The 23,643-nt window shown below is 44.0% G+C and overlaps 1 protein-coding gene across 1 annotated transcript; it reads left to right on the plus strand.

The window, feature by feature from the left end:
- Positions 1-459: 459 nt before the first annotated feature.
- Positions 460-23,285, plus strand: LOC135517871 (oxysterol-binding protein 2-like). Its single transcript, XM_064942545.1, has 14 exons — positions 460-1,074; positions 2,714-2,919; positions 9,153-9,403; positions 9,648-9,816; positions 11,044-11,167; positions 11,745-11,814; positions 11,981-12,115; positions 13,364-13,609; positions 15,535-15,655; positions 18,770-18,873; positions 19,264-19,359; positions 19,489-19,673; positions 19,870-20,090; positions 20,250-23,285. The coding sequence occupies exons 1-14, from the start codon at positions 914-916 to the stop codon at positions 20,390-20,392; spliced, it is 2,232 nt and encodes a 743-aa protein (XP_064798617.1). The 5' UTR covers positions 460-913; the 3' UTR covers positions 20,393-23,285.
- Positions 23,286-23,643: the final 358 nt, after the last annotated feature.

Genomic DNA, 23,643 nt, shown 5'->3' on the forward strand with positions numbered 1-23,643 from the left:
GGCATAATTAAACTGATGCATTCGGAGATGTTCAACTTCAATTCACTGGCACTATGAAGGATAGCTTAGCAATACTCATCGATAGACGAATATATACTTTAATATACTTTTGGTGAAATTACGAAGCATTGCTAGATAGAGATTACCAAGATATAGACTATGCGCACAGTTCTGGCTGTCTCCCTGCTTGCCCCGATCCTCTCTCTCCCTCGGGTTCTGGCTGTCTCCCGTCCTGCCCCGATCCTCTCTCTCCTTCGCCTGCTCCACTTCATCTTCGCTATAAAAAAAACGAGTGTGTGTTTGGTCTTCGCTCTTGTGCTCTTGTGCGTAGAATAGCTCAGCTGACATTCCTGGCTGTGCCCCTCCCCTTCCGCTCTCTCCATCACTAGCTCGCTTTTTCTTTGCTGTGAAAGATGCTAGAGTTTGTGTTCTCGAAGTAGACTACGGTAAATAGTTTCATTCGTTGCAAAAATAATGAATGTTAGGAGTTGAGGAGTCGATTCCTAGCGCAATCGAAGTTTGACACCCATACATGAAAGTCGACAACGGGAATCGACGGTCAAGGAGTCGGGGAATCGATTATTTTTGAGTCGACTCCTCATCCACTATTTGCGTCACACGCTCCCCTTCCTCTCATCAGGACCCGTGCTGAAGGCTCAACTAGGTTAGAGGGAGAAGGTTAAACACGCTCTCCATCCCAGTGGCAACCCCCCCATCTAGCTGAACGAGTAATAGCTATTACAGTGGGTTACCTCATCGGCGTTAACGTTACATGATGGGTAAAACAGGTGCGGTGTTGGTCTTTCGTACTATGAATCATAGGCAAGCTAGCTAGCTGTATCGTCCCACATAGCTACCTACAGCTGTGTTGATTCCTTTGCTCTGACTCCATCTACCGCTGACAGTGGGGCAAATGAGTGAACCGGTGAAGAGTTTGCCTTCCCCTACTTCTTCAGGGGGGCAACCTGCGGGGTCTGATACCTACAAAGGCTGGCTGTATAAATGGACAAACTACTTGAAGGGCTACCAACGCCGGTGGTTCGTCCTTAGCAACGGCCTTCTGTCATATTACAGGTAATATTTGCTAGTAGCTAGCTACGCGCTAGCTATCTACTGTAGATGTCAAGTCAGGCTAGCTAGCACTGCATGAATCCTGGCAAAATCAAGTGCTGTTTCAAACCAACTGTTATCTTAGATTACACGTGTAGTTGACAGTCTATAGAATGTGCTTGACGTTCATAATGTACATAAATGCCGTGGCTATTTAACTAACATTGCTAGCTAGCTAGTAAGTCCAATATTACTCATAAAAACAAGTATCTTAATGTGTTTAGCTAACGTTATGTGGCAATTAAGAACTGCATGCCATGAGCTTCATCCATCCCATTCCCACAGGAAGGCAATTCTCTAGTCACAGTCAATGACATGGCATAAATGCAGAATGAGCTAGCTGGACACAATTAGCATAACCCCCCAAAATATCTAGTTTGCTAGAAACGTATCAGACTCCAAATGAGTGAATATATATTTTCGCCTATATGATGTTGTCATTGATATTTTTTGCCAATGTCATGTTGAGAATTGTTATAGATGAACCTGTGAATAATATTTTAGATAATATTTTGGAACATATACTTTATTTATTTAGGCCTAGATATGTTCTATTCCAGGAACGACTGTCATTGTATGTAGTGTAGTATGCTCTTTGTACGTTAACAAGTAGGGGACCTATATAGGTCCTAACATTTCGTTATGATGAAGATAATGTAGGACATGATTTACCTGATGCATCATGATGCTTTAAAAATGTGTGAACGTGTGGTCCTCTGATTCAGTAATGGCCAGTTGTTAGGCACATTTCCCTAAAACCAGTGAATAGTGAGTGATGTCAGTCAGTGTTATGCACTTTAATTGTGAGGCATTAGTCAGAGGCATGTGTGTGTGTGTGTGTGTGTGTGTGTGTGTGTGTGTGTGTGTGCGTGTGCGTGTGCGTGTGTGTGTGTGTAGGCTGCCCTACAGGCTGCCCTACAGTCTCGGGTGGGAATGCACAGCTCTGCTATTACGTCATTCACAACAAAGAGAGATGGACACAGATAGAGAAACTGAAAAGCATAGAGGCAAGGACTGGTGGTGAATGCAAAAACGTCCATTCAGTCATTCACAGACCACAGACATACTCCAGCAGCTGTAGCCTCCCCAAGGCTGTGGGGCGCATACCGTTTGAACACATTAGACTTAGAGCCTAATGTAGGAGCTGTCGTGTTCACTGTGTTTTTATAGAGCCTAATGGAGGAGCTGTTTTGTTCACTGTGTTTTTATAGAGCCTAATGGGTTTTTATGCACTGCTCCTTTGTACATTCAACTCTACTTTCCCTCTCTTTCCACTCTCCTCTGTGGCATGTGTGTTTATGTAACTGTGCTCTCGAGTACTACCACTGTATAAAGAGTTTATGCCCTGACCAACGCATGCACATTGCACCAACACGCACACATGAACACACTTCCAAGCACTCACATCAGCTATGCTCAAGTGAGATACTTCTATGAAATATTAAACAATTGCACGTGTGTGGATTTGTATGTGTGCGAGAGTATGCATGCCCTGTTATGTATCATTTCTGTCTTTGTAGAACTAGATTTAGTCAGCAGCCTCTTCTCCCCTGTCTCTGTGTGTGTACGTGTGTCTGTGTGTGAATGTGTCTCTGTGCATTAGGACTCAGGCAGAGATGGCCCACACTTGCCGTGGCACCATCACCCTGGCGACGGCACACATTGAGGTGGGTGACACCTGCCACCTGGTGCTGACCAGCGGAGGGCGGAACTACCACCTGAAGGCCACTTCCGATGGGGAGAGTCAGCGCTGGGTCTCGGCTCTCCAACAGGCTAAGGCCAACACCACTCACATGATGCACCAATCAGGTGCGAGCAAGAGGAAAATCATATTTGGGTGGATTGGGAGGTTTTAAATGGGAGAGTGGATAGCTTCGTATATATTTAGAAATAACGTAAGTAGGACAAAACTGTAGGAATTGTGGCCGTACTACTGTACAGAACACAGTGATTTGTGACCCTGTTTAAAGGAATTGGACTATAAATTATGAAAAAGTTATATTGAACCAATATGAAACTCACTGGGATATTTGACCTTTGGGCTTTCTTCTCTTTCAAGGTGAGAATGTATATTGCAACGTTGACTAACCTTTAGAGCATCCACTACTTTTCTGAAAATTATAAGGTTTAAGAACCCGAGGTAAACAAATCTTAGTGTAGTATTCAATGTCAAGGTTACCAGTGTTATTCATGAATCAACCACAAGGTGGTGCACGTGCTAAACAAATGGAACAAGTAACCATGTTTTCTCTATATATGTATAATGCATCATTTAAATATAATTCTACTTTGGCGATTTGTTGTCTGTTCTCTTAAAATCTTCCAGTGCTATCATGTGGCCTTTCTGCACGTTGCATTGATAAGTGGGCACACTGCTCTAGGGTCCTTTAAAATAAATTGGCTTGATTGAACAGTCTAATTCTGAGCTATGTCTCCACCAATTGCTGGTCTCAGTCCAGGTCTCTGATTTGCACTTCGTGGGCATGTGGAAATGAGGGTGACTGCCAAGGATGGTGCAAGGGTACAGTTTGTAATGGCGGCCAAGTCTCTCTCTCTATCTCTCTCTCTCTCTCTTACTCACACTTTCACATCTAATTTCCATCTTCCCTCACATACTTGCTCTCTATTTTCCTCTCTACCCCTCTCTCTCCCTCCCCCTCCCTATTTTCTGAATATGACGACAGCCAGAGCTGAATGAAGTGATCCTCCAGCATTTTAACTCCTCCTCCCACTCTGCTATGGAGAGTGAGAGGGAAAGAGAGGAGGAAGCAAGAGATGGTGAAGGAGAGAGAGACAGGGGAGTAAGAGGGAGGGTTGCTTCATATTTTCATTGAGAGAATTTTCTTTCCGTCTGCACTGTAAGGAGAAGAGAAAGAGATTGAAATGCAGCCTCTGTAATGAATTTTCCTCTGTAAGTATTGATTACCTGCTATAATTATATTGAGGACGGAAATGTCAAGTAAGCTATAGTGGAGGGGTGTGTGTGTGTGTGTGTGTGTGTGTGTGTGTGTGTGTGTGTGTGTGTGTGTGTGTGTGTGTGTGTGTGTGTGTGTGTGTGTGTGTGTGTGTGTGTGTGTGTGTGTGAATGAATGCCCTGTATTGTAATGTGAGGTGTTTTTCTTTTGTCCTCATGCTAATTCACTTTGACAGTAAGTGGGGTAGACTTATTTCTGGATGGGACTTTACTAGTGTGTGTTTATGAACTATGACAGATTTCCCAGTAGTATTTCACAAGATTGATGAGCTGAACACCAATCAACCTCATTGGGCCTCTTATTAAATGTTTCAGCTGCACAATGGGACAAGTGTGATTTACCTGCTACTTTGTTATTTGGCATCTTTTACATGTTTGCTTTTCTTGGCGGAAATGCTGAGTCGAAGCTCTTTCTTTTTCCTCCTTATTGATTTGAACTGACCTAAATATGGCAGATGGTGGTAATATGTCTATTAAATGTAAAGTATGTTTTTCTACAGATAGGGTTTATGACAGATTTTCTCAGGCTCTGCATTCATAGGAGAGGGGTGGGCCTCTGCCTCTGTCCCCAGTAGTCTTACCCTCTGGAAGGTTTGTTTGTCTGTGTATGCTTGTGTGTTTATGAACATGGGTTCAAACTTTAAAGTCCTTTGTTTCTTTATTCAACCTTTATTTAATTTATTTATTTAACCATTTAACCATTTATTATTTAAGTCAACAGGATTTGAAGGGTCTGAGCCCATTTAGATAGTTTTACATTTGCCCATGGCTCAAAGTGCTTACAGTACAGTGGACACTGATATGCCAGTGGACACATCATATGCTAGAGAAATGGCCTCCACAATCCAGTGGGGGAGATGCTGCTTAGAAAGCACTCTACCATGAGTCAGATTAGCAAAACAGACAAAAAGTTAGTCACGGAACACCCCAGACCAGTAAATGTACATGCGTAGCGCTTGTACCAGACACAGGGCATGTAACCTCCACTGCTCCTCAGAAGCATACTGAGGAAGCGAAAAGCTCAAAAGCTAGAGACCTGTAGGACATAGTCATGACCTTAGGGGCGAAGGTTGCATTAGGACACAACTTCACCTTCAAGTTGCCAAGGGCGAACTTCATACAGGAGAGGTGAATGGATAATGCTTGGAGATCTCCAAAGCGTTTTGTCGAGGACAAAGCCATGAGCAGGAGGGTCTTGTAGGAGTGGATCTTCAGATACAGACTCCATCGGTTGAAAGTGGGCTCACCCAGAACATCCCAAACCAAAGCCAAATCCCAAGTGGGCACAATAGGTTTACAAACCGGCCTCAGACAGCTCACACCTTCTTTTTTTAAAACTGCATCGCCAGGGGATGAGCCCCTAGAGTGGCACCATCGATTCTCACATGATATGCTGAAATAGCTGCCATATATACCTTCAGGGTGGAGAATGAACTGCCCTGCTCGAAAAACATAAAAATGTCTAGAGAGCTCTGAAAAGGAACAATTCCTTTATTTTGTTACCAAAACTCAAACACGTATACCCATACAACCCTCTTGTGGAGGGCGCCCTTGCGGACTGTATGTGCTAACTTTCAAAGGTAATCCCTTTGCCATCAGATTGGACCTTTTAAGGGGCCAAGCCCCCAGACTCCAAATCTCTGGCTGTGGGTGCCAGACCTGACAATGTGCCTGGAACAACAGGTCCCTATGCAATGGGTGTTGCCACCGGTCCCCTTCTAAAAGGCAAATGATCTCCGCGAACCACGGTTATTTGGGCCAATGTGGAGCCACAAGGATCAACGACAAGCCCTCCAGACTCACCTTCTCCAGCGTGGGCGGAATCAGGTCAACTTGGGGAAACGTGCAAAGGAGGGTCCAAGGCCACTGGTGTTCCCAGCCATTTGTTCCCAGCAGAACACTCAGGTCCCTTATTGAGAAAAACAGCCGACAATACGCAAAGGTCTATATCGACTCTGCCAAACATTTCCCATATCTGGGAGACCCCCGAGAACTGGACCCCCCTCCACCCAACTTAGATATCAGATTCAAACCCGCGTTGATGCGTCGCCAGGAGCGAGGGAAAGTGTGCACCGTTCCACAGCAGTAGGGAGCGAGCTAAGGATAAGAGGGGGCGAGAACGCACCCCTCCCTATCTGTTGACCTGTCCCGCTGTCGGTCCTCACCAGCACCTACTGGCCGGCCTACAATGGGACAAAGCTCCAGGTAACTGATGTGCAGAACGCTTCTGCGACCCTGTCCACAACCCCCAAATTAAGCTTCCCTCGCATCCCCTCGCACTGCGCACCCCACCCTCAAGGGGATGCCTCTGTCATGATCACCTTGAGGGATATAACTCGAACCATGGGGGTCCCCTAGTGCAGTTTTGTCCCATAAGAAGTTCACCAGATTGGGGTTTACTGAAGTCATTTGTGCGTGCGTGTACGAGCGTACTTGCGAGCGAGAGATTGTATGGGCTATGTGTGTGTCTGCGTGTGATCGGCTTTTGGGTGATTGATTATTATAACTACAGAGGTCTTCAGTAATGACATCATAGGTGACAATAGATTGGCACGCCAGTTGTTTTGACTGGATGGTAGCTCTGCTGCGATCTCCATCATCTTGTCAGGGTCTTATTGTATTCTAGTAACAGTAGCTGTCTCTCCTCTTCCTGGCATCTTTTCTGTCGCCACCCCTATTGTGGGCTCCCTCTCCATCAGCTGTGGGGGTGGATAATAGAGATATGTCTCAGAATCAGGGCCAACAAGGGCCATCTCGAACAATTATCTGCTGACGTGTTTTCCTCTGACACCCACACATGACAGATGACAGTGATGATTGTACACATGACAGTGATGATGGGTACTTAACGATCCCACACACATAAACATACCATGCAGCCCTCCTCCTGTCCTACTGTATCGCAGATATTACTCACAGTCCATTTAGACTACTATAACACAGTTTGTGTCTTAGCAGGGGTGTGCCTATTCATACAGACATGTTTTGGTGACTATGTAGATGCAGTTGTAAACACCTGGTGTCATAGCAGTACCATGCCGAGTAGCTGTCGGAGGTACGTGTGTGTGTGTGTGTGTGTGTGTGTGTGTGTGTGTGTGTGTGTGTGTGTGTGTCACTGACATTGTCAGAGTCAATGTGTGGAGGCACCGGTTAGTCGAGATAATTGAGGGAATTATTAAAGTGACTGTGCATAGATAATAACAGAGAGTAGCAGCAGTGTAAAAGATGGGGGGGGGGGCAGGCAATGTAAACATTCTGGGTAGCCATTTGATTAGATGTTCAGGAGTCTTATTGCTTGGGGGTAGAAGTTGTTTAGAAGCCTCTTGGACCTAGACTTGGCACTCCGGTACCGCTTGCTGTGCGGTAGTAGAGAGAACAGTCTATGACTAGGGTGGCTGGAGTCTTTGACAATGTTTAGGGCCTTCTTCTGACACTGCCTGGTGTAGAGGTCCTGGATGGCAGGAAGTTTGGCCACAGTGATATACTGGGCCATACGCACTACCCTATGTAGTGCATTGCGGTCAGAGGCCAAGCAGTTGCCATACTGCCATACCAGGCAATGATGCAACCCGTCAGGATGCTCTCGATGGTGCAGCTGTAGAACCTTTTGAGGATCTTTATTTTATTTCACCTTTATTTAACTAGGCAAGTCAGTTAAGAACAAATTCTTATTTTCAATGACGGCCTAGGAACAGCGGGTTAACTGCCTATTAACCCACTGTTAGCTTCTGAGGACCCATGCCATATCTTTTCAGTCTCCTGAGGGGGAATAGGTTGTGTCGTGCCCTCTTCACGGCTGTCTTGGTGTACTTGGACCATGTTAGTTTGTTGGTGATCTGGACACCATGGGAGTTCTTCACTGTGCACTGGAGCTCCACGGCTGCTCTGCCTGACACTGACCTAGATTCAGAAAACCTACTTGCCTGAATGGGAGATTGTAGCTTATATATGAATGCATGTGTCACGTGAAGCAGGCAAATGCAGGAGCTGATGGATTTGGCCCAGTAGGATCTACTGTAGGCATTTGGGATACTTACATTGTTTATGCTCAAATTTACTCACAACCATTGGAGTCACAACAGTTTGATCCAGTTGTAGAAATATCCCTATGGAAATGAGAAGCCTACTATTTATATCTATTTAAAGTGTCATGGTTTTAGAACATTATTTGCAGATATCACTTGTAGTGTCATTAGTATGTAAGAGTTTTGAGGTGTCAATGATGTAGACTCCAGGTGACGTTGTTGTTGTTGTCGGATGCAGATGGTAAGGTCGGGGGGACCTAGGTGACCGTGGCGGGTCGTCAGACACCAGACTCCAGCAGCTCTTAGATGACTGTAACATTGCTGCTCTTTCTCTCACGGAGATGTCCTTTCTCCCTGTCTCTGGGTGCCTTAAGGTCCATATAATGATCCCTCCCCAGGATTATGTCTGTCTCTGCTGCTACGGGCCTATTTATTTCCTCTCAGCTGCCTGTGACTGATGGCCCCGTTCATACCAACACGGGGAGGAGCGGAGGGAAGTGAAGTGCGTCATCTTTTTTTTCTCCCTCCTGCTGCTAAAAATAACCCAGCCCAGCAACTGCATGGGCCTGTGTTTCCACGGCAACGGTGGAAATGTCATTCACAGCTTTCCGCTGGGGAGTGGGGAGGGGGGCAACGACAGTGTGTAGAGTTAATATATCTTTCCATCCCTCACACTCTCTCCATCTATTCGCATACATGACTTCACGTAATAGATCTCCATCGATCCCTCCCTTTCCTTTGTCTCCATGTCGATTTGTCAGTGTGAAGTTGTTTTATATCTGCGTGCGTCACAATTATAAGTGTCCACAGTATCTATGCACCTTCTTGGTACATAACGGAAACTTAAATGAGTGTGACCGTCCTACGGCATGAAAAAAAAAAAACTTTCCACCCTCAAAATCAATCATAATGTCTTCCACTTACAGACTGAATTAAGCTATAAGTGCTATTCTAAGAATCTGGCTTCGTAAGCAAATGCCTGAATGCATGGTAACTCAGTGCTGCACCCTCTGACTCTGCCTTCCACTGTGGCTGGTCTGCAGATGACTCTGGAGATGAGGCCCCCGTGCCCCAGCCAGACCGGGCCCTGACCCAGGGGGCTCTGAAGACCCTGGCCAGTAAGCTGGACGACCTGAGCACCTGCAACGAGCTAATCGGCAAACACGGCACCGCCCTGCAGCGATCCCTCAGCGAGCTCGAGGACCTACGCACGGCCACCGACGGCACCGACAAACTCAAGACCGTCAACGAGCGTGCCACGCTCTTCCGCATCACCTCCAATGCTATGATCAATGTGAGGACCGACTCACTGCTGCTAACACTTTGCTAACATTTCAGTACAACGCCTACTGGCTATTTCAATCGATCTTTCTGTATGACCAATGCTAGTAGTCAATCTAATGCTTTAATCAATACAACAATAAAAACTCTCAATGCCATGATCAATAGAAGTGTTTATTACATATTGACTGTGTGGTGTAGCTAAGCTCTGAAGATGTAGATGTGTTATGGATGTATTGTCACCTCTGTGGCTGCAGGCCTGTCGGGACTTCCTGGACGTAGCAGAGACACACAGCCGAAAGTGGCAGAGAGCCCTGCAGTATGAGAGAGAACAGCGCCACCACCTGGAGGAGACTATTGAACAGCTAGCCAAGCAACACAACAGCCTGGAGAGGGCCTGGAGAGAGGCTCCCAGCACACACCCAGGTCAGAGACACACACAGACACGCGCACACACACACAAGCAGTTTGTTCTCTCCTCTCATGTTTGATAGTGCAACTGATTGGAAAACACTGTCAATGGTTTAAGCTCTTACTGTGAAGGTAGTTTGGTGCAGTTTATTGCATGGTATGGATTGGAATCTCACAAGAAGCTGGCCCTCCTCTGGTCATCCCTGGCACTGCACGCAAAGTTGGCACTGTATCAGTTTGATTATGTCGCTGGTTTGTCTTTCAGAATTTCATTTATATCATACACGAACTCAGGTTAGAAAATCAGATCTACACAAATAAAAACACAAAACACGACCCCGCCCTGTGCAACTGGGTCCTGGACTTTCTGACGGGTCGACCCCAGGGGGTGAGGGTAGGAAACAACATCTCCACCCTGCTGATCCTCAACACCGGGGCCCCACGAGGGTGTGTTCTCAGCCCTCTCCTGTACTCCCTGTTCACCCATGACTGTGTGGCCATGCACGCCTCCAACTCAATCATCAAGTTTGCAGATGACACTACAGTGGTAGGCTTGATTACCAACAACGACGAGACGGCCTACAGGGAGGAGAGGTGAGGGCCCTCGGAGTGTGGTGTCAGGAAAATAACCTCTCACTCAACGTCAACAAAACAAAGGAGATGATTGTGGACTTCAGGAAACAGCCGAGGGAGCATCCCCCTATCCACATCAACGGGAAAGTAGTGGAGGAGGTGGAACGTTTTAAGTTCCTCGGCGTACACATCACAGACAAACTGAAATGGTCCACCCACACGCTGTGTGTGAGCAAGGAGGTCTACAAACCTGAATCAGTTACACCAGCTCTGTCAGGAGGAATGGGCCAAAATTCACCCAACTTATTTTGGGAAGCTTGTGGAAGGCTACACGAAAAGTTTGACCCAGGTTAAACTATTTAAACGCAATGCTACCAAATACTAATTAAGTGTATGTAAACTTCTGACCCACTGGGAATGTGATGAAAGAAATAAAAGCTGAAATAAATCATTCTCTCTACTATTATTCTGACATTTCACATTCTTAAAATAAAGTGGTGATCCTAACTGACCTAAGACAGGGAATATTTACTGAGATTAAATGTCAGGAATTGTGAAAACTGAGTTTAAATGTATTTGGCTAAGGTGTATGTTAACTCCCGACTTCAATTGTATGTGACCAATGTAATTTGATTTGATTTGAATTTAATGATCTTGTGTCCCCGGCAGACGGGGGTGAGAGGAGGCGGGAGGGGGATGCCAGTGATGAGAATGAGGACACAGAATTTTTTGATGCCATGGAGGACTCCCCTGCTTTCATCACAGTGACTGCCACTGACCACACCCAGCACAGGTCAGTCAGGGTCGCTGGGATGAAACCCTGTTGAAGGAAGGTTTGCTGTTGAAACATTAGTTTAATGTATTTTGCATCGGAACTGTGAGAGTATGTGGCTTTTCTTTTCTCAGTCAGGGTCGCTGACCTCATTTCTACTGATCATGGGGCCAAGTAGAGTTCATTCATATAGCTATGTAATATGACGATGCTAGTATAATTCATAATACTTCTTGATGTCTAATGAATTCATCATACTGTGTTTTGTGTATACAGTAGTCATAGTGTGTTTTGTGTATACAGTAGGCATAGTGTGTTTTGTGTATACAGTAGGCATAGTGTGTTTTGTGTATACAGTAGTCATAGTGTGTTTTGTGTATACAGTAGTCATAGTGTGTTTTGTGTATACAGTAGTCATAGTGTGTTTTGTGTATACAGTAGTCATACTGTGTTTTGTGTATACAGTAGTCATACTGTGTTTTGTGTATACAGTAGTCATAGTGTGTTTTGTGTATACAGTAGTCATAGTGTGTTTTGTGTATACAGTAGTCATAGTGTGTTTTGTGTATACAGTAGTCATAGTGTGTTTGTGTTTCAGACGCTCAGCCAGTAACCAGAGTATCATGAGCGGACGATTGCCCAATAATGAATGGAGCCACGACGAGAAGGTGAGTCTGCAGGCTTCTGTTCTTTACCATACCTTTACATACCCAGCCGTAGTAAACCATGGACAACTGTATCTTACCTTAGGGCCTGATGATACAATATTTAATGGTGAGATCTATCCTATAATACCTCAGCTTACCTGACTGTTTGACATGTATTTGTTCTCAGGACCTTGGCTCCGACAACATGCAGCGGCGCAGAGTTAGACGCAGCCGCATCCCAGACAAACCCAACTACTCCCTCAACTTGTGGAGCATCATGAAGAACTGCATCGGCAAGGAGCTGTCCAAGATTCCCATGCCTGTAAGAGAAACGAGAAGTGATTCTGCGGTCTGTACTAGTATTTGCACTATGTAGTGTGTGCGTATTAAATGCAAGCTCTAGCAATCAATCACATTTATTTTATAAAGCCTTTTTTACATCAGCAGTTGTCACTAAGTGCTTTACAGATACCCAGCCTAAAACCCTAAAGAGCTTTACAGATACCCAGCCTAAAACCCTAAAGAGCTTTACAGATACCCAGTCTAAAACCCTAAAGAGCTTTACAGATACCCAGTCTAAAACCCTAAAGAGCTTTACAGATACCCAGTCTAAAACCCTAAAGAGCTTTACAGATACCCAGCCTAAAACCCTAAAGAGCTTTACAGATACCCAGCCTAAAACCCTAAAGAGCTTTACAGATACCCAGCCTAAAACCCTAAAGAGCTTTACAGATACCCAGCCTAAAACCCTAAAGAGCTTTACAGATACCCAGTCTAAAACCCTAAAGAGCTTTACAGATACCCAGCCTAAAACCCTAAAGAGCTTTACAGATACCCAGCCTAAAACCCTAAAGAGCTTTACAGATACCCAGCCTAAAACCCTAAAGAGCTTTACAGATACCCAGTCTAAAACCCTAAAGATCTTTACAGATACCCAGTCTAAAACCCTAAAGAGCTTTACAGATACCCAGTCTAAAACCCTAAAGAGCTTTACAGATACCCAGCCTAAAACCCTAAAGAGCTTTACAGATACCCAGTCTAAAACCCTAAAGAGCTTTACAGATACCCAGCCTAAAATCCTAAAGAGCTTTACAGATACCCAGCCTAAAACCCTAAAGAGCAAGTAATGCAGATGCAGAATCACAGTGGTTAGGAAAAACTGTAGAAGGTAGGAACCAGGCTCCATGGGGTGGCTAGTCCTCTTCTGGCTGTACCGGTTGGAGATTTAAAGACTGGTTCATAGTTGACCAGCAGGTTAAAATAATATCCATGGTGGCAATAGAACACAGGTTTTCAAATCTGCTGGTTTTCTTTTCTACCTGATAATTAATTGCACCCACCTGGTGTCCCAGGTCTAAATCAGACCCTGATTAGAGGAGAAGAATGAAACAAAGCAGTGGAACTGGCTTCCAAGTCCAGATTTGAATTTGAGGGCTATAGATGGTGCAACAGTTCAGCAACTCGATTGGGTCTAACTCCAGTGTGTGTGTGTGTGTGTGTGTGTGTGTGTGTGTGTGTGTGTGTGTGTGTGTGTGTGTGTGTGTGTGCGTTCCTGTGTGTGTAACCTCAGGTGAACTTCAACGAGCCCCTGTCAATGCTGCAGCGTCTGACTGAGGATCTGGAGTACAGTGACCTGCTGGACCGGGCGGCTCGCTGCGAATCGTCCCTGGAGCAGATGTGCCTGGTGGCAGCCTTCTCTGTATCCTCCTACTCCACCACCATCCACCGCACTGCCAAGCCCTTCAACCCCCTGCTGGGGGAGACCTACGAGCTGGACCGCCTGGACGACTTTGGCTACCGCTCCATCTGCGAGCAGGTCAGACACAACGCACGCACGCACGCACACAGACTCTCTCTCTCTCTCTCTGAAACATATGTCTGAGGTGCACATAGGGATCTTTCTATAAATAATGGGGCCAATGGGTGACATTTCTAAATGGTTTGAAATGAAAATAAAAAGGATTTTCATGCAGTTCCACATGTACTAAAAGTGAAAATATATCCAAATTGGCCGATAACTCCACCTATACAACAAGGTCTATAATCCTTTAAGCAGGGTTCATACAGACATTGATAAGTCAAATTCAAGGACTTCATGGAACTTTTTCAAGCACTTAATATGAGGACGACAATATTGAGGTTGCGGGAAACAAATTAAAGTGGCCACATCTCTCACAAAAACAGATAAAAACATATGAAAACACGAACTCATTACCTTGATGCTTTCCCTGATAAATCTAACCCTGCTGTAAATCAAGCAGAAAATAACAGATGACCAACATCAATTCGCTGGGGATATTAGATCCAACGTGGATCCAGACACAACTGTCCTCACCAGCGTAAGGAATGAGACACCAAAATATTCTGGACATTCTTCGCGAACACCTTTTTTCCAGCACTTGCGCTGTCACAACAGCTTTTTGTCACTTGGAACACTGTCATTTGGAAGATTCCTTCCTGGATCAGGAAGGAATCTTCACGCTGTAACTAATCAGCTGGACACCAAATGCGCATCCAACAAGTACTATGCATAATTATTGAAGAACCACGTTAATGACAGTGTCGATTTAGGTTTTAAGTATCAAGTATCAAGGAAAGGTGACTTCGATTTTGCAAATCGCATACATTATTTCAGATTTGTGTGCCCAAGAAAACTGTTTTCACTATTTTCAAAACTGTCCCAAAGCTAAATCCAGGATTCTTACAGGGTTCAAGTTCAATGTCCAATTTAACTGATTAATGATATGCATGATATTTTGACAACTTACACTGCCATAAATGCAAGGACAGAAAAGTCATGTTTTATGTCATCCAATTTTGTTGAAATCCATCAAGACACCCACCATGATAAAGGGTTAAACATAGGTTTTAAATAACCCCTGTACTACCATTACTGTACGTCAATTCCACCTCGCAAAGTTTTCATCTCCATCTCATTTAACTTCTCAAAGTATTGCCATACAGGACTTCACTGCTGTCACTTGCCTTTCTCTATCATTTTTCTATTCTTAACGACCATGACGTATTGGTGGAGAGTCGACGCCAAAATAATTGATTCCTCGACTCTCATTTCTGAGTGTCAAGATTCGATTGCACTAGGAATCGCCTGCTAAGATTCAGTGTTTTTGGAACGGAGAAGACAGATTATTTGCCAGACGTTCGAGAACACAAACCCTCGCATCTTTCACAGAGAAGGGAGTCGCACAGTATAGGCAGGTCAGCCACCAGGCAGACTGAGTCAGGACCATTCACTAGGCATATCTTTCGGCAATCAAAACCAGTATCTCGTAATGGAATGCTGTAACTCCGCAATTTCTTGGCTCGCAGCTTCAGTAAAGCATGGCCTTTCATCAATGAATAGGATATTCTACACTGAAGACTGAACACACACACTCGCATCATTAGTGAAGAGAAAGAGCAGGTGAGCCAGAGAGAGGGAGAGAGAAGAAGGGGCATATGTCTTGGAAGCCTCGCAAATTCACCAAAGTAGCCAAAAGTTCACCTCTTCCTCTCTGGTTTTATTTCAATGACACAACTTTCCCCAGGCCTTTATAGCTTATCGTCTAGTTGGGCTATAACATGGAAAATAATGTTTTGTGATTTTAATTTTGTGGGAGAAAAAAAACAAAAAACATTGTTTTTCAGTTAGAGATTTTTCTTAATGTTAAGGATCCCAATTTTATTTCAATGTTCACACCCCTACGTACTGACGATGTCATCCTCCTCCTTCTGCTCTCTCAGGTCAGTCACCACCCCCCAGCCGCTGCCCACCATGTGATGTCACAGCGAGGCTGGACCCTGTGGCAGGAGATCACTATCGACAGCAAGTTCAGAGGGAAATACATTTCTGTCATGCCATTAGGTGAGCCATGCATACCCAGTACATCAATGTTCCTCCGATATGCAATAATTGCTGGTTATACATACAGAAGCATGTCACACAGCTATTTCAAAATATTCACATTTTGCAAGTGGTGGTCAGTGCCGTTTAAGATTAGGGAGGACAAATGTTTTTTTTAATGAGCATGGACTTATTTCTATTACAGCATATTGGATGACTGTCATTCATATTCCATTCACCCAGCTCAATGTAACATCGATAGGTTTAGGCTACTACTGTACATCAGGGGTGTCAAAGTCAAATGGACGGAGGGCCAAATAAAAAATTTAGCTACAAGCCGAGGGCCGGACTGTTCGAATGTTCATTGAAAAATTTTTAAATGACGCATATAGTCTAGTGAACCTAATTGAACCTACTGAAAACCTAACAAATATATTCCAATATGATCAGATAAATAAAGCAATATTTTCTTATGGCTCTGTCAGTAATCTTTAATTTTCAACAGACATTTCACACAGAAACATTTCGTCTCGGAGTTGTGTTGTGTCTTTCCCTTTGCTGTCCAAGAACAGACAAATCTCCTCACGAAGCTCGAAACATCTTTGAAGCACCTTTCCCTGGCTTAGCCATCGCACCTCTGTGTGATAAGGCAAATCACCATGCTCCGTTTCTAACTCCGTCAGAAATGCCTTGAACTGGCGGTGATTCAAACCTTTGGCTCTGATAAAGTTAACTGTGCGCGTGATGATGCTCATTACATGCTCCATTTTCAAGGCTTTACCGCACAACGCTTCCTGGTGTATGATACAATGATAAGCTGTCAACTCACCTGTCGCGTTTTCCTCTTGCATCTTTTCCCGTATCTTCGCCACCAGTCCGCTCCTGTGTCCACACATCGCAGGTGCTCCGTCGGTTGTCAAACCCACGAGTTTTTCCCAAGGCAGCTCCATCTCATTTACACATCTTGACACCTCTTCATACAAATCATGCCCCGTAGTTGTGCCATGCATAGGACGTAAAGCCAAAAACTCCTCTGTCACGCTTAGGCTGGAGTCCACTCCGCGGATGAAAATTGACAACTGGGCAATGTCAGAAATGTCGGTGCTCTCATCCACAGCCAAGGAATATGCAATGAAATCTTTTCCCTTTTTCACAAGCTGCTCTTTTAGATTGATGGACAACTGGTCTACTCTCTCGGCAATGGTGTTTCTGCTCAGACTCACATTTAAAAAGAGTTGCCTTTTTCTGGGCAAACTTCGTCACAAACTTTAATCATGCAGTTTTTGATGAAATCCCCTCCGTAAATGGCCGGGCTGATTTAGCGATCTCTTCTGCCAAAATAAAACTGGCCTTGACAGCAGCCTGGCCTTGTGATTTGGCTTTTTTGAACAGAGCCTGTCGAGATTTGAGGTCTCGTTTTAATTCCTCTGCCTTTTGTAGCCTTTGTTCCATGTCCATATTCTTGTTTTTGTCCGCGTGTTTCGTTTCATAATGTCGTCTCAGATTATACTCTTTCAGTACCGCCACACTTTCTCCACACAGAAGACACACAGGTTTTCCAGCTACCTCCGTGAACATATACTCCGACTCCCACCTTGTTTGAAACCCCGGTTCTCAGTGTCCACCTTCCGTTTTGCCATTTTTGATGGGTATCTGAAAGTTAATTTTACTGTGATGCTGACGACTGCTGTGCCAATAAATATTGAAATGAAGCAGCCTACTGCTCGGTGCGTCACCGTTGCATTGTGGGAAATGTAGTATTGGTGCGTGTAAAAGATCTGCGGGCTGCCGGCTTGCTGCGGTCTGCGGGCCGGTTCTAATAATAAATCAAGATCATCCCAGGGGCCGTAAAAAACCTTCTCGCGGGCCGGATGTGGCCCGCGGGCCTTGACTCTGACATATGTGCTGTACATGATACTCAAGTATTCCCTAGACCCATCATGAGGTTGTTACAACCTAGCCTATGAATGAAAGTTTACAATGTAGGTTCACAGGTCGAGAGAAAAATGTGAGTAATCAAGATGACAAACAGTGACACATTCAATACCGCCTTGCACACGCTTGCCTGCATCTAGCTGACCTAGGGTGTAATCATTAATCCAAACAGTTGCTAACGAGTGTTTCTATTGGACAAATTCAGGTATGTTTATCCCAGTTCCATTTGTTTCCATTTAAGGAACGTTTTTCAACAGAATCGATGGAATGAATACACCCCTGATCACCCACAAACACAGTTCACTTTCATAGCAGCTACATACAGAACAGCATGATCACTTTGCTCGTTGTATAATTCCTTCTCGATTCTACTCGCTCTCCTCTTCTCACCTTTTTCCTTCACTTCACTCATTGCCCAACACAACAGCTGTGTCTGTAACCAGGAGAAAAAAACCTCTCCAAGCCAATCCTTCACATCATAACCGCTAACTGCTACACACATCGCTGTGTCACCATATTAGCTAACGTCATAGTCAACATAGCTGAGTAGGCTAAACTAGCTAGCTGCATTCCCTAGCTAAGTAAGTGAAAGTATAAAAAATTAAACAAAATATAGCTAGCTCTCTCTCTCTCTGTTGCTTTTCTTTAATTTGTGAAGAAATTAATTTGTTCAACTATTGTATTTCTCTCTCTTTGAGTCAATTACTCACCACATTTTACGCACTGCAGTGCTAGCTGTAGCTTATGCTTTTTGTACTAGTTTCATTCTCTGATCCTTTGATTGGGTGAACAACATGTCAGTTCATGCTGCAAAAGCTCTGATAGGTTGCAGTACGTCCTCTGGAAGTTGTCATAATTACTGTCTAAGTCTATTGAAGGGGGTGAGAACCATGTGCCTCCTAGGTTTTATATTGAAGTCCATGTACCCAGAGGAGGACGGAAACTAGCTGTCTTCCAGCTACACCATAATGCTACCCCAGAGAGTGCTGTTGAGGCTACTGTACACCTTCAGTGTTTTTTAGTCAATTATTTGGTGACATTTGAATATATTTAGTATAGTTTTATCTAAAACGGATAACTTTGTTTATGTTTCACAATAAAAAAATAAAAAGAAGAAATTTCCAGAGGAGGATGGTCCATTCCTTCCTCCACAAAGGAGCCTCCACTGGCTGATTATTTTAATTATCACTTTCTCTCTAGGCTGTATCCACCTGCAGTTCCACTCCAGTGGGAATCACTATGTGTGGGGCAAAGTCACCTCCACAGTGCACAACATCATCGTAGGAAAACTGTGGATTGACCAGGTGTGTGTCTCTCATATGTAATGTGTATTTGTATAATTGTGTTTGATCTGTTTGTAGATGTGTGCGGTGTTTTGCAGAATCTGCTCTGTGGTTTCTGCCTTCCTCTATTGTCTCTCATTATGTCGGCAATACTCATTGTATCTGTTTTCTCCCATTTGTCTCCATCCCTTTATGTACGGCTTTGCTATTCTCACTCTTAACAGTGTCCCGTACTGTGATTATTGACATCCATAGTAAATGATTACGATAGACTGCTAACGTTGATAAACTAGAAATATTGCATGTTGTGGACATTTGACATGTTGTAGACAATATGTAAATAATGCTAAAGCTAGGAGAATCATCAACCTAAGGCTTGGGATAAAATAGCCTGTGTTTTTCTCTCTGTAGTCTGGGGACATTGAAATAGTCAACCACAGGACCAAGGACACCTGCCACCTCAAGTTTGTCCCTTACAGTTACTTCTCCAGAGACCTCCCACGCAAGGTGAATCCATGGTTTGCCCTCTGGGTCTCTGTGCTGCATGCGGACCAATTAAAAAAGCTCATGTAGAAACAAACTAGCAGTCCTTACCATCTTCAATGTCTCCTCCCTCTTCTGGTGTTGTGTCTCCAGGTGACAGGTGTGGTAGCAGACAGCGAGGGCACGGCCCACCACATCCTGACTGGGACCTGGGACGAGAAGATGGAGAGTGCCAAGATAGTAGAAAGCAGCCGGGGATGTGGAGGGTCAGAGGGCAAACAAAAGACTGTCTACCAGACCCTCCAGCCCAAACTGCTGTGGAAGAAATACCCACTTCCGTAAGATCAGCCTGCCTGCATATTATGAAGTCAGCCTTATAGCACATAATGCACGCTAACCTATTTATACAAGTTATTTGATTCCTCTTGCATCCTCGCACATTATCTTACTTCCACCTCTCTACCCGTTGCTACTCGCCCTCTCCCTCTCTGTCCATCCTATCTGTCTCACCTCAGTGCCTTCTCCACCCACCAGGGAGAATGCTGAGAACATGCACTTCTTTTCCTCCCTGGCCTTGACCCTGAACGAGCCTGAGGAGGGCGTGGCCCCCACTGACAGCCGCCTGAGGCCCGACCAACGGCTGATGGAGGCGGGGCTATGGGACGAGGCCAACGCCCACAAACAGCGTCTGGAGGAACGACAGAGGCTGGAGAGAAGGAAGAGGGAGGCACAGGCCACACAGGCTCTGGAAGAAGGTGAGGAGGGGTGTGAAAGGACTAGATAAGACATCTCAAGAGAGATTACAGTATAGAAACTAGGAAGAGGAAGTTTGACAATTGTGATACAGTGTATGTCAGCAAAATGTTACCCATATTGAGGAACATCTGTGTATGTTTGTGTCTCTGACTCCTTAGGGCAAGACTTTGAGGGCTTCCAGCCACTGTGGTTCGAGAGGAGGACAGATGATTCAACGGGGGAGAGCACTTACGTGTACAGGGGTGGATACTGGGAGTCCAAAGATAGACAGGACTGGAGCCAATGCCCTGATATCTTCTAAGACTCCGCCCCTGGGACTGTGACATCATCACTGGAGGGCCGAGCTGAGGGACTGATTGACAAGCAGAGGGTGGATCCACATGCTGAAGACACATGGAGATGTGGACAGCTCTTTGTCTGTGTATGTGTATGTGTGTGTGTTCCAGAAAGACAAAGCCCTCCATTGAGAATAATGTAAACTTCCCATACTTCAAGAACTGAGATATAAACATAATCTGTCCCCCTCCCCGATGTAGTTCTCTAATCAAACACTGAGTGAGTGTGTGTGCAACAGCGTGAGTGAATGAGACAAATAACTATTTATGACAGAATATTTTGAGTGTGAGGGAAAGAGTTAGCAAATAGCTAATGCATGGAAAACCATATTTATTTGAGCTGGTGTGTATGGTGGTGCCTGGTGCCCCATTGATCTGGTAATAAGGTAATAACTACCTTAAGTATATAATATTATACAATAATAGGCAGAGGCCAGAAGGAAAGTGAAAGTTTGGGTTTTGGTGCTAGGATAGGATGTTCTGTTCCTCTGAGCTGGTTAGGAACAGAGTGTTCCTCCTGCTGGAGATATATGGGCCTGCATTTATGTTGCACTGGCCAATAGGAATGTCAGGAGATAAAGCTCCCCCAGGTTTGTCTAACTGAAAGGTTATGAAACAAAAAGCTGCACATAGAAATAGAGTAACCAGAACAGACATTATTTTCTACTTCAAGTATCTCCAATATACTTTACATATCTATATGTAACATTATGTTTCCTTCCATGCAACAACTAGGCACTCCCCAGGTTTGTAACAAACTGCTTTTCTGCAGTGCATGAAAACACAGGTGTAGAGGACGCTGGTATCACTATGGGTACTTTTGATTTAATATCTGTACAGACATAATCTCTGAGATCCAGAACTAAAATCTATACCAGTTATGTTACGTGTGTCTGTCCACAAGAGATTAGTACAGACCTAAAATAGTTAGGGGAATTTTGAGGTTGTAACAAGCTACCCACGATTATATCGATTTTGCTCAAATGTCTTGATTTCTCAAATGTTGGTCATACAATCGCTAGTGAAAGTCTACACACCTCTTGCACAGTCTTCACATTTTGTGAATTAATATTGCTGCCTTAAAATGTAATCTCAAAAGGGAATACATTTGATTTATTTCCTACTGATCTACACAACCTTTTCCACATTTTAAGTTCAAGAGAATTCTAGAAAAATATCCAAATGAATACTAAATAAAAAACAAACATGTCTTGATTGCGTATGTCTTCACAGCCCAGAGTTTATACTTGGCGGAAGCACATTTGGGCAACATTTATCCATTGTTTTTGTCAAAATTGCTCAAGCTCAATAAATTTGGGTGGGAGTCATTGATGGACAGCAATATTCAAACCTCTGATTTTCAAGCAAATTTAAGTCAGGAACACTCAACACCTCTTAGAAATACATTCTGGTGTTTTTGACAAGCATAACCATAACATGATGCTGCCACCACCACTTGAAAAAGCTGAGGGTTTCACTCAGTGTTGTAATGGATTTGACCCAAGCCTGTAGTTTTTAATTTAGGCAAAAAACGTCCATGTCTGCTGTGTTGTCTTGCAGTATTACTTAACAGCCTTGTTGCAAACAGAATGGATGATTTGGAGCGGATTTTTTAAAACAGGCTTTATTCTTTTCACTTTGTCATACAGGTCAGTAATGTGGATGTGAATGCAATATTGTTGATCCTTTTCTATTTTCAAGTGTTTTGGTGAGAGCATCATGTTATGGGTATGCTGGTAACTGGCAGGGACTGAGGAGTTAATGTTAATAGGAAAGACACACCAGATCGGATTTTAGGTCTTGAGTGTTCCTGAATGGTCCAGTCTCAGTCCTGACTTAAATATGCTTAACAATCTAAGACTAGGTTTGAATATTGCTGTCCATCCAACGACTCCCAACCAAATTTACTGAGCTTAAGCAATTTTGACAAAGCATGGATATGTTGCCCTAATAGTTGTGTAAAATTGGTAGAATTATTCTAAATGTTTCACAGCTGTAATGGCAGCCAAAGGTGCTTCCTTCCTTTTTAGATGAAGACTTTATAAGGGGTATGTAGACTTTCACTAGGCACTCGTTTGAACACCTAATTGTGTACAGACAAAATCTTAAATTGTTTCATGATTCCTCCCTGTGCGATGAAATGTTTCAAAGTCTTATATTTTTTTAAATATTAAGAAATCATATGAATTATACAATAACATGTGTAATGGCGAGTTTCACAGTGCAATTGAGGTGGGTAATTCAATTATTACACATCTTTGTGTTTGACTGCAGGCATTTAAACATGCACCATCAATGAACTCAAACGAGTGTTGTGGCACCACGTGTAGCTCATGCATGGTTTAGTGTGCTCATACACTGTTATCTAGTATTAATTAGGCATCAATTAGTATCAATTAGTTGTTTCTAGACTTCATTCACAGAAGAACATCATGTGAATTCACCTTTTGTGCCCTAGGCCTTCGGAAATATATTTTCTTTTAGCTCAAACACACAAAGCGTCTCAATGTAGTCTTTCAAACACTCGCAATGTCATTAGAGATGGTCTATAATGTTGTAATCGGCTTTGGTGTTAGTTCTCAAATCAAGACGATGATGAGAAATAAATTAGATAAGCCTTCAGGAAGGATGATGTCCCCTGAAGACCCATAGCCAAGAGGAGATTTCCACGGGGACTATCTGTCTGATCTGGGCTTGCAGCAGAAGCTCTGAGGTCTCATGATGGGGTAGTGAAAGGACACTGAGGGCTGCACACTCCACTTTAGGCTACTTGTTTGATGTCACCTTGTCTCTAGCACACACATGTATTCAAGGTGTAACACTCAATAAACCCAAATAAATTGACCTATGTGCACTTTATTGGCTTATCTTGATCAATGTTTCACCCTCAACTGACCTCTCTGAAGGTTAGAGTGTTGGGCCACTAGTTCTATTCCCCGAGACGACAAGGTGAAAAAGCGGTCAAAGGTGCCCATGAGCAACGCACTTAAAGGGACATTTCACAATTTGTAACTTTATATTCATCATCTCCAGCACCGATCCAACATCTACATATGTGGAAAAATGGTGCGTTTCTATGTTTTGTCGTAAATAAAAAAATGTATGCCGTTTCCAATGACATGTTGGGGTGGTGATGGAGATGAATATGAAAATGTTGAAATTTCCCCTAATTGCTCCAGAGTCTCCATTGATAATGGCAGACCCTGGTCGTGACTCC

Source organism: Oncorhynchus masou, chromosome 28, assembly GCF_036934945.1.
Source record: "Oncorhynchus masou masou isolate Uvic2021 chromosome 28, UVic_Omas_1.1, whole genome shotgun sequence".
NCBI lineage: Eukaryota > Metazoa > Chordata > Actinopteri > Salmoniformes > Salmonidae > Oncorhynchus > Oncorhynchus masou.